Raw genomic sequence first — 12,917 nt, forward strand, 5'->3', positions numbered from 1 at the left:
GTCTGCTGTTTATTGTCTTGTTACATCCGTATTTATACCAGTTGATTTTAATCCTGTCAATTTCTATTACAAAGGTTAGGGCGTTTCTTATCTCCATTCCAAGGAGTAAAGATTATGTAGCTTAAGCATGATTGTTTGTAGTTAAAGTGATTAACTACCCTCCTGGCACTTAGTTAAGGAGTTTCATCCCCTCCCTGACTTCAGGGAAAAATCCCTACCTGGGGAAACTACCTTTCTCGGAGAGGTGACCTTGGTTAAAACACATAGCACCAAGAAGGTGAGCAAACATATTAAGAACAGTATGCCATATACACCAGGTCCCTTGAAACATATGCTGTGCAGATGTTTCTTTCCTGCAGCGACTGTGTCAAGCATCAAGGATGGACCGGCTCCCGGCAATGCTCAACCACTCAGCCATGCCGGCCAGGCAATTATTTCTCTCCTTATCAGGCGCTTGTTTCTGATTCTGAGTAACACCTGTGCTTCGGCAAGGGCAGCTGTGGGGAGCTCTTTGGAGGCATCTGGGATGACTTACCAATGTTAACTGAGTCCTCCCAGTCTTCCAGCACCTCCGTGACAATGAGCACATAGACATACGTTCTGTGCTTCCTCTCCTGGTTCTGAGGGCAAAGGGAGGAGGAAGAGTTACTCCTTACAGAGCTGAGATGACTTATGCGAAGTGCACTCTCACACTATGTCCAGAGAGGTTAGACACAGGATTCCTTTTACTTTTCATTGTCCTACAGTTAAACATGAACGAGTGCCAGATGGCCTATTTGAAAGAGGCCACTTGCATTTGAAGGTAAGCTCCTTGGCTGGGTTTCCAAAGCCAAGGCTTTATTCTCTGTTTTCCTTCCCTTCCCTTAAGTGCAACTTCATGTAAATGCTGTGAACAGGAAGTCATGACCTCTCAAGAAAAAGGCACCAAGTAAATTTAGGTAGCTGGGCACCAGAAAGAAAAGAGACTGGATGGGCAGGGCCTCATCAGGGCAAGCCAGTGATTGTCTCTTTTCCTACTAACCTCTTTATTCCCTGACTTCTCACTTCCTTTCACCTCCTCCAAATCTCTACCCCAGTAGATTTCCTTGTTTCTCTCTCTCTTGCTATAGCTGCTTAATCTTCCATTTTCCCTGTCTTCTCTACACTCATCTACCCCCTCACATCTTAGGAGGAAAGGTAGAGAGATAGAGATGGGGATAAATAATACTCACAAATAATATTCTAGCTCTTTGGAGGAGACAGACTACAATGGACTGAATAGTTATGCCCCACCCCTCAATTTATATGGTGAAATCACATTCCCCAATGTGATGGTTTCGAGGTGAGGCCTTTGCGGCTGACCCTCAGGAATGGAATTAGTGCCCTTATAACAGAGACCTAGAGAGCAACCTTTCATTTCCCACCACATGAGGACAGAAACAGCCGTCAATGAAGCAGGAAGCAGGTGCTCAACCACACACTGAATCTGCTAGTGCCTTAATTTTCCACTTCAGCCTCCAGAATTATGAAAAATCAATTTCTATTATTAATAAGCCACTCAATTTATGATAATTTTGTTCAGCATCTTGAATGGACCAAGACAAAGATATATTTGGTTATTAATACGATACCAAATGTACCAAAGATTTTAACAAACTTACCTCAAAAATTCCAACTAATCTTCCCAATGTCCCTTTTACTCCAGCCTGAAAAGTGGGAAAAAAATTAACATTGATGTTGTTTATATTGCTGTCTCATTCTGATTCTTCTGAGCAGTTTTGTAAAATAGAAATGAAAAACAAAAGGACACATTTTGGTGGAAGCCACACCAGTGTTTCATGTGTCACTGACAAGAGCATGTCGTCTCCTCCCAGGCTCTCCCCACACTGCAAAGCTGGCCAAACAGAGCAGATAATCAAGGCCACGGATTACTTCACTCATTTATTCATTTGTTCAACAAATGCACACTGAATGCCTCATATGAGCCAGATAACACCATGTACCCGGGATATAGTGATGAATAGCCTAGAACAAAAGGGCAAGGCCCTTGTCCACAGGGCAAGGCCCTTATCTGACTTGTTCTTGGATGTCTATGTACACTGTGCCCAGGACAGAGCTCAGCACCTGGCAGGAGTTCAGCAAAACTAAGTCAACAAAAACATACACCCGGTCATTGCGCCAGTGACAGGTACTGACAGAGATGCACAGGGCAATGTGAAGGTCAGAAAGGGATGAGGAGAGCGACAACTTCATCCAGTGGTTAGGCATTTGAGTATATACTCTCTATCTCTCATTATTTTATTTATATTTTTTAAGATCTGTGTCTTTCTAATGTATTATTCAATCTATTCCAATTTACTAATTTTCTTTTAAGCTGTATCCGGGCTAGAGTTATCCTATCTCTAGTCGGCATTTTATTTGATATTTTAAATTTCTGCATGTTCTTTACATATCTATCTGTCTCCATTACAAACGACCTGTGAATGCTGCAGACAGAGCCATGGAATCAGAGGCGGGTTGGCTCCATCCTTCATGTGCACTGCATCTGTGTCCTCCCCCTACCTAGTCCACATCTTTCTAAGTCTCAGCTCCTGGTGTCCTTCCCATCAGGCACCTGGACCCCACTCCAAGGGTCCAGGCTGCATTCTGCCATGCCACTCTATTTCTGATCTATGGAGGATTACTTCATTCATTCATTCATTCAACAAATATACACTGAATGCCTAATCTGAGCCAGATAACACTGTGCTCTTGAGCCAGACTATGACTTTTTTAGCTTTTGCTTTTTATATCTGTCTCACAGGTCACCTTGGAGCAGGAGCCCTAAAGGTCAAGACCTGGTGAAAGCCCCCTCACAAATACGCCTTCATCAACTGGAACATGAATGCACTTCCGATTCAATGAATTTTGTAGCATGGCCTGACAAAGAACTGAGACATATTCAGATGATCAAGAAATAAATAAAGGAATAGCTTTTATTTTAAAAGAACAAAACATGGAAACAAAATCGTATGTAATGGAGAGAGAGAGATATGTAAAGGGTCAAAGGTGAGGGAAAGATGAACCCCTGGAAATGCCACGGAATGTTCTAACTTGTTTTCTATTACTACTACCTTATTTGTATAATGACCTAAAAATTAAGACAAAAATATTTTCTAAACACAATACAGGTGCTCAGTAACTTTGTACAGAACGAACAAAAATTTAAACTAAGTACTCTAAAAGTTTTTTTGTTTTATTAATCTTCACCCAAGGATACTTTTCCATTGATCTTTAGAGTGGAAGGGAGGGGGAGAGACAGAGAGAGAGAAACATTGATGTGAGAGAGACACGTGCGTTCCGACCAGGGCCAGGGATCAATCCTGCAACCAAGGTGTGTGCCCTTGATCAGAATCGGATCCAAGACCTTCAATTGTCGGGCTGACACCCTATTCACTGTCCACTGAGCCAAATCTGCTAGGGCTACTCTAAAAGTTTTAAGAGATATTGAACAGAAGCAAAAGAAGCCAATTTAAAGGCCTAGATGCCTAAATGAACTATATTTTAAAATTAATTTTTGCTAATTATCTGTCAAGGAATTCCATTCCTTTCTCTTGCCAACATGCCTGTTTCTTTTCCTAGTCTTTTCCACATCCAATCTTGTCCCCATACGGCTTTCAGTCTACTTGAATGGAAATATATACCTTTTCTTCTTTAAACTGCTTCTCTACAGTTTTAGAAATAACTGCACTTTCACAGCCAGCTAAGGCCAGCTAGACTGTACTTTATGAAGTAAGCAGTGAAGCAGCCTGAACACCTGGAACAAGCTGGCACAGCAGCACGAGCTGGGAAGCCAATTCTGTCCTCTGATCCAGGCAGCCCAAGCCCACTCACATGTGTCCTCCTCACCCTGGTCACAGGAATGCACTGACAGGGCCAGGGAGTAGAGCTGTCAGGGTTGGGATGAGGGGGAGGTAAAGAAAAATCCATAGAGGTTCAAAGAGGCCATCATTTTTTTCTTCTAGAAAGTGGAGAAAGAGTTCTCTTTAGCAGTTATTGTGCAATTAATTTTTTTTGTTAATTCTCACCCGAGGATATTTTTTCCATTGATTTTTAGAGAGAGTGGGAAGAGGGAGAGGGAGAAAAGAGGGAGAGAGAGAGAGATATGAGAGAAACACAGCTACTGGTTGCACCTTGCATGTGCCTCAATTGGGGCTGACCACGGCAGAATCAAACTTGCAACCCAGGTACATATCCCTGACTGGGAATCAACCCTCCACCCTCGGTGCATGGGCTGACACTTGGAACCACTGCGCATGATCCCATGCACCCTGACCAGGGCACATGTCCGGGTTGCAGCTCCACCCCCAGTATCGGGAGTGAAGGAGGCAGCTAATTGATGGTCCTCTCTCATCAATGTTTCTCTCTCTTCCTCCCCTCTCTCTAAAAATCAATAAAAACGTATTAAAAATGTTTTTTATCTTAAAAATCCCAAAAGTTTAGAAAACGGTCTTCAAATTTTAAGGGCACAAATCAACTTCATATTATGACAATTCAATATAATTTAAAAATTTTGTTTAATAGTAATTGCTGCATTCAGCATCAACATATAACCTGGATTTACTCTGTCAGGTGCAGTTGAGAAAAATATAAAAGCATTTTCCTTTATAAAGTTTATGCACTCATAAAATCTAGAGTAAGTCAAACCACCCCGCCATCTGGACACTAACATTTCAGTGGCATTTACTTTCATTTCTCATTAATGTTCAAGTTGTAGAAACTAACGGTAGTTTTATTTGTTTCTTAGTGTTTCTTTCGAGTTTTATATTAACACTTAGGGGATCTACTTGTATAAATTCTACCTAAGGTGATCCTACCAATGATTCTATAGTAAAAAGCCAAGAAATATTCCTCTATTTACCAGTTGTTATTTATTTTTATTTAAATAAAAAAATATTTTTTATTGATTTCACAAAGCAAGGGAGAGAGAGAGAGAGAGAAACATCAATGATGAGAGAGAATCATTGATCAGCTGCCTCCTACAGGCCTCACACTGGGGATGGAACCCGCAATCTGGGCATGTGCTCTGACTGGGAATTGAACCCTGACCTCCTGGTTCAAAGGTCGACACTCAACCACTAAGCTACACTAGGCTGAGCTATTTACCAGTTTTTAAAATTGAGCCTTAGACCGGGCCATGGTGTCTCCATGGTTGAGCATCGACCTCTGAACCACAAGGTCACGGATCAATTCCCAGTCAGGGCCAGGAGGCAGATAATCAATGATTCTCATTACTGATGTTTCTCTCTCTCTCCCTCTCCTTCCCTCTCTGAAATCAGTAAAAATGTATTTAAAAATGTAAATAAAATTGGGATTTAGCAGTTTTCTTAGGAGAAGGCTCTTCTTTAGTACAAAAGAGAATTTCAGTTCTTAAAAGTCATAATGCTGAAAAAGACAGATTCCTCATGGGCAGAGCCCTCCATGGCAAGGTTCACTATAACCATTTTACTTTTTCATCATTTCCCACAGTCCAACTTCCATCTCCCAGCTCTCTCTCACATGCTGCCGCCAGCAATTGGGCTGTTATTTTTATCTCTCATGTGACTCTTGCGTGTAGGTTGGGGTAGGTGTCAGGGTCACATCTGACAGATTTCTGGCCCAGACATTGGGGATAAGATTTGGTTCAGGGTACATGGAAGGTGGTCCAGCCAAGGTGCTGGTATGAACCTGTCTTTCTCAAATTCATTTGAAGCGGTTATAATGTCAATCTGTATGTCACAAGTTCCTACTCCAGAGGAGACTATTTAAAAGTCCTTATTGCCCTACCCGGTTTGGCTCAGTGGATAGAGCGTCAGCCTGCGGACTCAAGGGTCATCCCAGGTTCGATTCGGTCAAGGGCATGTACCTTGGATGCGCGCATATACCCAGTAGGGAGTGTGCAGGAGGCAGCTGATCGATGTTTCTAACTCTCTATCCCTCTCCCTTCCTCTCTGTAAAAATCAATAAATATATTTTTTTAAAAAAAGAAAGTAAAAGTTCTTCTTAGCAGGAAGACATCTAAATAGCCCTGGCCAGTGTAGCTCAGTGAATAGAGCGCCAACCCATGCACAGAAGGGTCCCAGGTTCAATCCTGGCCCAGGTCAGGGCACATGCAGGAGGCAATCAATCAATGTGTCTCTCTCACATTGATGTCCCTGTCTGTCTCTCTCCCCCTCCCTTCCACTCTCTTTAAAAAATCAATCAATGGAAAAAATATCCTCAAGTGAGGATTAGCAACAACAATAAAAAAGAAATCCAAATAAATTATCTATTGGCCTTTATTATTCAAACCTTACGCAGGTGAACTTTAAAATACTAATTCTAGCACTGTAGGTCTAGTCAACAAACATAATCTGACCAAGTGCCTAGTTTTTAAAAAGAAAAAAATCTCAGCCCTGGCCAGCTGGCTCAGCTGGTTTGGAGCCTCCGGTACCCAGAAGGTTGTCGGCTCAATCCCCGTTGGGCAGGTATGGGAGGCAACCTATCAATGCTTCTCTCTCTCACATCAATGTTTCTCTCCCTTAAAAAAAATTCAAATGTCTTTTCTCTTTTTATGATGTTTTACTGAAATTGGAAGTATTTATTTGCAAAGGGCTGGACCAATCAGGGAAGCGTCCCCATCTTTCCCTCTAGTTCCCCCGTCTCCCCCAGTGTGCACATGAGGATTGGGCAGAGGCGCGTCTGTGGACAGGCACTTTGAGCCTGCCATTGAGATGACCTCCCACCACAAAGAGCCTGGCTTCGTTGTGCAGTAAGGATGGGTACAAAGTGGACCGTCACCTGTTGAAACCAACTTTTTACTCTAAGGGAGACATCTGGGCTGACACTGATGACTGTCTAGCCCACAGGCACTCTCCCGCCCTGGCCTTGCTACTGGGAAGTCCGGATTCTGTCAGGTGAGAGCTAAGGCACATGTGGCGTGGAATTCTACTTTCCTCTGCAGTGACCCACTTCTGGATAAATGGCTCCTGAGACGATGTCTCTCAGGGGTTTCTGGGAAAGATTTCCCACCACGATAAAAAAGCATTGCACAAAAAGAAATCCTATACCTCCTTGCTGTCAAGTGGGAACCTGAAACTTGGAGCTGCAACAGTCATCTTGTGATCATAAGGGGAAGGCCAAGAGAATCAACGAGAAGCTGAACCAAATTCTGACACCGCTGAGCTGCTGAAGCAACGCGATACGGCCAACCTCTGTCTTCTTACGTGAGAAAATTAACTGGTGCTGGTGAAGCCACATTTAGTCAGGTATTCTGGAACTTGCATCAGAAAGCTTCCTGCTACTTCGCTTGATTTAAAAGGTAGCTCTGTGAGACACTGGGTATCCAAAAACAAAAATTCTGCAAGTTCGCAGGAGCTCTAGTACCAACGTTTCCTTTATTAAAGCAATTAAGCCCAGACCCAAAAGGAACTCAGAGGAGCAACTCCAGGGCAAGTGTCTATAGAGGAAGCCCCACAAACAAAAACATGGCCTTCAATGCCGTAACTTTCTGGTACCTGCCAAACTTTCTATCCCACAAGGAAAGAATCACAGTGAAGACAGATGGAAGCACCAGTAGATGGGAAGCCAGTGTTATGTGAAATCCCTTCCCAGGGTTTTGTTGTTGTTTTTTTTAAATGAAATTATTTCAAACATGAAAAGGTAAAGAAAATAATAAACACTGAGCCACATGGGTTCCTTCAAGATGCGTCAGAATCAGAGTTCTTAAATTTATTTTCTATGTAGCAAACAAATTCTGTGCTAGGCAGTTTGCATTTGTAAATTCAATGAATTAAGAGGAAGTTGTTAAGTGGCACCTCAGTCAGGTAACTTAGACCTGCACAGGTCCAGTGACTGTTGGTTAAAGGTGGTGGAGTCTCTAGAGGCAAGAGTTGCATTTAGTATTTGCTGAAACCACTGTGAATTACACTGGAGTCAGTGAAAAAGTAATCTGTGGCTATACTTCCTAATGACTAAAACTCTTTCCTGGAATGTGGAGCTGGGTCAGAAAGCAAACACAACTGTTTTGGAAGAGTCATCTGGACTCAATTCATTTAGCAGAATGCACTTGGCTCCTAGCCCAGCAATTCAGTCTCTCTTCAGAGTTCCAACACAAACCAGCTCAAGCACAGTACTGTATTCTCTATGGGGGCGGATTCTAATCTCTACACTAAGCCACTGAATTAACTATTCATTAATGGGTAGCATTCAATGATGTGTGATAATGTAGACAGTTTATAAACTTAGTAAAAATATATCTTTTTTAAATTCCAGACTTTAAAAAATTCGTCGAAAGGTTATTTAGGAGTAGTTATTTGTAGTAAAAGAGAGCTAATCTTTAAATTAGGTTCTCTGAATTTGAAGTTCCTAATAAGTTTAAAATAAGTAATAAGCAAGAAATAATATATATCAATTCTTTGACTAAAGAGTGATTTGTCTTTTTAATCCTCACCCGTGGATATTTTTCCATTGGTTTTTAGAGAGAGTGGAAGAGAGAGGGAAAGACAGAGAGAAATACTGATGTGAGAGAAACAAAGCAATTGGTTGCCTCCTGCGCACCCCCAAACCAGGGCCCAGGCTGGGGAGGAGTCTGTAATGAATGATACGCCCTTGACTGGAATCGAACCTGGAACCCTTTGGTCCGCAGGCCAATGCTCTATCCACTGAGCCATACTTGGGCTAAAGAGTGATTCTTTCAAAATGCTGCTTGATATAAAGCTGCTTAAAAAGATGACTGAATTTACAAAAACGTGACCTACTTAGAATTTTTTATCTATTGAAAGCAAGATATCCCTATTCATGTCTTAAATGATTAGCTTAGAGCAGCAATTTTCAACCGGTGTGCCACAAAAATTTTAAAACATGCAATACCTGACTATTTAGTCAGGGGCACTGGCTTCTTTTCTCTTAGACTGTCAAATTAAAAAATGTTAACAGCCCTGGCCGGTTTGGCTCAGCGGATGGAGCGTCGGCCTGTGGACTGAAGGGTCCCAGGTTCGGTTCCAGTCAAGGGCATGTGCCTGGGTTGCGGGCACATCCCCAGTGGGGGGCGTGCAGGGGGCAGCTGAATCGATGTTTCTCTCTCATCGATGTTTCTAACTCTCTGTCCCTCTCCCTTCCTCTCTGTGGAAAAATCAATAAAATATATTTTAAAAAAAATGTTAACAGCCAATGCAACAATAGCCGTCAAGTGTGTCTAAATCAAAATTATACCTATTTTTTTGTCAGATCGGCAAAAAATATCTTTTGATAAAAATGCTGCAGAATTTTAGTAATTAGTTTATGTGTGCCATGAGATGAAAATAACTGCCTTAGAGAAACAAAAATATTTAAAGTATTACCTCAGAGTCAAAGGAAAGAGAAGAAACATAACTCTAAAAATAAAAAATTTTAACTAACGAATGTACTAACTAGTAGATTGACTAAGCATATCAATCCTTCTTCTTCCTGAGATTCCACCAAAATGGAAGTAGAGGAATAAGATTGGAAGGAGGCTGTTGGAAGAAAAGCAATTTCAAAAATTCCAAGAAGATCACAATGATGAATGAGGATTGAAAGGTGAAGAAAGGCAGAAGCAGCAGCTCAGCTTCCAGACTCTGGAGAGGTTCCAGGGGAGGACAGGGCAGGAGCACACAGCGTGGAAGTGAGAAGGGTCCCGAAAGCCAAAGGTCTAAATACCAAACAGCTATCCCCACACATGGAGAATGGCCAGGAGCCAGGCCCTGTCCCCCCGCCAACTCTGAGGGCTCTCGCTGAAGCAGAGAAAGAGGGTGGTACTGCAGCTTACTAATGTAGCTATAAACACCCCCTGAATGAAGTCCTATTTTGGCATTCTTTTAAAAGACCCCTGACACATCAGCTTCACTTCCCTGCAGATCGCTGCTACTGCCTCAACCATGCCTGTCACGGGACAGCCACGGATCACCTGACCCAAGGAAAGAAAGATCAAAATAAGCAAATGAAAACTGGCTCTGGTCAAAAGAAAAAAAAAAAAAATCAAGAAAACTTGGGAAAATTAGTTCTTATCTTTAAAGAAACTTGAGAAGGTATGGCATCCTAAATAAGAACAAAACGTATATAAAAGCAACCAAGAATAAAAATGATAACATAGAACTTAAAAATGGTAACTTACAACTTAAAAATGACTAGTAAAACAAAACATTCATTAGAAGAGTTAGAAGATAAGTAAATAAAACTTCCTAAAACAACAAAACAAAGGGATGGAAATATGACTGGACAAGAGTAAGAGTAAAGGCTCAAGCCTTGGCCAGGTAGCTCATTGGTTGGGGAGCATCATCCTGATAGGCCAAAGTTGTAGGTTCCATCCCCAATCAGGGCACATAAAAGAATCAACCAATGAATACATAAATAAGTGGGACAAAAAATCCATGTTTCTCTTTTCCCCTTCCCCTTTATCTCTCTTAAAAAGAAGAGTAAAGGCTCAATCTAGAACAGCGGTTCTCAACCTGTGGGTCGCAACCCCTTTGGGGGGGGGGGCCGAACGACCCTTTCACAGGGGTCGCTTAAGACCATGGGAAAACACATATATAATTACATATTGTTTTTGTGATTAATCACTATGCTTTAATTATGTTCAATTTGTAACAATGAAAATACATCCTACATATCAGATATTTACATGACGATTCATAACAGTAGCAAAATTACAGTTATGAAGTAGCAACGAAAATAATGTTATGGTTGGGGGTCACCACAACATGAGGAACTGTATTAAAGGGTAGCGGCATTAGGAAGGTTGAGAACCACTGCTCTAGAGGATCTAATATCTAATTAATACAAATTACAGACAAATCACTGAGAAATTTCAAGACCTCAGGGATAAAGAGAAGGACAAAACTGAGATCTCCAGAGGAATAAAAACCACACTAGTACTAGGCTTATTATCCACAACACTGAAAATAGTATTTTTAATTTTAAGGGAAAGTCATTTTCAATAAAAAATTCTCTTTAGCAAAACCTTCAGTGAGACATTGCCAGTTGACTCCCGTAAACACCCCAGCTGGGAATTAAACTTGCAACCTGCGTATGTGCCCTGATCGGGAATCACACTGGCAACCTTTTGGTGTACAGGATGATGTTCCTACAAACCGAGCCACCTAACCAGGACACAATAATCTAGCTTTTAATTTAAAGGCAGAATTGGCAATTTCATTTGAAATGACAAAATAAATTCAATTTTGCAAAGTATCACTGTAAAGGTGCGCTTGCTCTTTCTAAAACATTTAATATTGCACATGCTCAATTCACTCATAGAGATAACGGTTTATTAAAAGCAGTGAAACTACAACTACATTTCTCACTCTCAATCTGCTGCAGAATTTCATCATGCATTTTTTATTTTAGTCATTCTAACAGACATTCAGTTATCTCATTGGTGAATGACATTAAAGGTAATTTTTTAAAAAGTAAACATTTAAAAATTATTAATTTAGATAACAAAAATGAGTTAGTATCTTTTATACATATTCAAAATAAAAAGAAATGAAGGCTTAAATGGTACATTTAGCTCTGCTTGACCAAAAGGGCAACTTTAAACAGATAACCTCTTGAAGTCCCTATAAAAATAAATTCCAATTAAAACCATAGTACCTATATGCACAGGCATGCTCTCTCAGGTTTCTCAAGTCTAAAGATTTCTGTGATGTTCTCATGCAGTTTGCACCCAGAGCTGTGCTGGTCACACACCTGTAACTAGCTCTCATAAACCTCAGTGAAAGCATGTCATGGAGGAGCTCTTGGTTGGAAATAATACTCTCAAAAAGTCACGGTTCATTTACACAATGGTATACTAACTCTGCCATAAAAGGGAAGAAAAACTTACCCTTTGCGACAGCATGGAGGGACCTGGAGAGCATTATGCTAAGTGAAATAAGCCAGTCAGAGAAAGACAAGTACATGATTTCACTCATATGAGGAATGTAATGAACAAACGGACTACCAAGCAAAATAGAGACAGATTCATAGACAGAGCAGGCAGACAGCTCTGGTGGGGGAGGAACAGTGTTGGGGGTGGAAGGATTGATCAAGCAAGAAAAAAAAAGAGAACTCAGTTTGGTGAGTTGGGGGGGATGAGGTGGAAGAGGGCATAGAGGGGATAAATGGTGGTGGACAATTCTATATATACTAGAGGCCCAGGGCACAAAATTCGTGCACGGGGGCGGGGGAGGGGGTCCCTCAGCCTGGCCTGTGCCCTCTCCAATCCAGGATTCCTCTCGCAATCTGGGACCGCTGGCTCCTAACCACTCACCTGCCTACCTGCCTGATTGCCCCTAACCACCTCTGCTTGCTGGCCTGATGCTCCTAACTGCCTCTGCCTTGGCCGCAGCCACCGTGGCTTTATCTGGAAGGACGTCTGGAAGATGTCCAGTTTAATTAGCATATTACCCTTTTATTAGTATAGATAAAAGCCTAAGTGATTGTCCGACCAGTAGCTATGACACACAATGACCACCAGGGGGCAGATGCTCAACGCAGGAGCTGCCAAGCTGTGGTGACTTCGCAGCTGTGGTTCTTGGATGATGTACCTGGAACCAGAGAGGAGGGAGCCCGATTCCAGGGTGCATCACCTGAGAACCACCATCTTGCAATCTAGGATCCCCTGGGGGATGTGGAAAACCGGTTTCGGCCTCATCCCTGCAGGCCAGGCCAAGAGACCCCACCAGTGCACAAATCCGTGCACCAGGCCTCTACTCTGTAATAATAAAGGCATAATATGCTAATTAGACCAGAAGTCTGGCCCCGATTGCTTGGTGCTATCAACGGGTGCAAGTGGTGGCTGCCAGCCCCATATGCCCCTCAGGGCTTCTCCACCTCTCCCTGCTCCTGAGGGGTTGATTGGGGCCAGCAGCCACCGCTCATATCTGCTGCTGGCACCTGGCACCAGTCCGTATCACTTGGTGCCATCAGCAGGTATGAGCCGC

At 42.2% G+C, this 12,917-nt stretch overlaps 1 protein-coding gene across 1 annotated transcript in view; it reads right to left on the reverse strand.

Annotated features, from left to right (window-relative positions):
• NUDT3 (nudix hydrolase 3) overlaps window positions 1-12,917 on the reverse strand; it is an 89,215-nt gene that overhangs the window by 18,894 nt on the left and 57,404 nt on the right. The window contains exons 3-4 of the mRNA XM_015558682.1: window positions 1,641-1,685; window positions 536-620 (exon numbers count right to left, since the gene is read on the reverse strand). Of these exons, the coding sequence (XP_015414168.1) occupies window positions 536-620; window positions 1,641-1,685 (130 nt within the window). The remainder of the gene's footprint in view (window positions 1-535; window positions 621-1,640; window positions 1,686-12,917) is intronic.

Source organism: Myotis davidii, unplaced genomic scaffold (genome assembly GCF_000327345.1).
Source record: "Myotis davidii unplaced genomic scaffold, ASM32734v1 scaffold1073, whole genome shotgun sequence".
Classification (NCBI taxonomy): Eukaryota; Metazoa; Chordata; class Mammalia; order Chiroptera; family Vespertilionidae; genus Myotis; species Myotis davidii.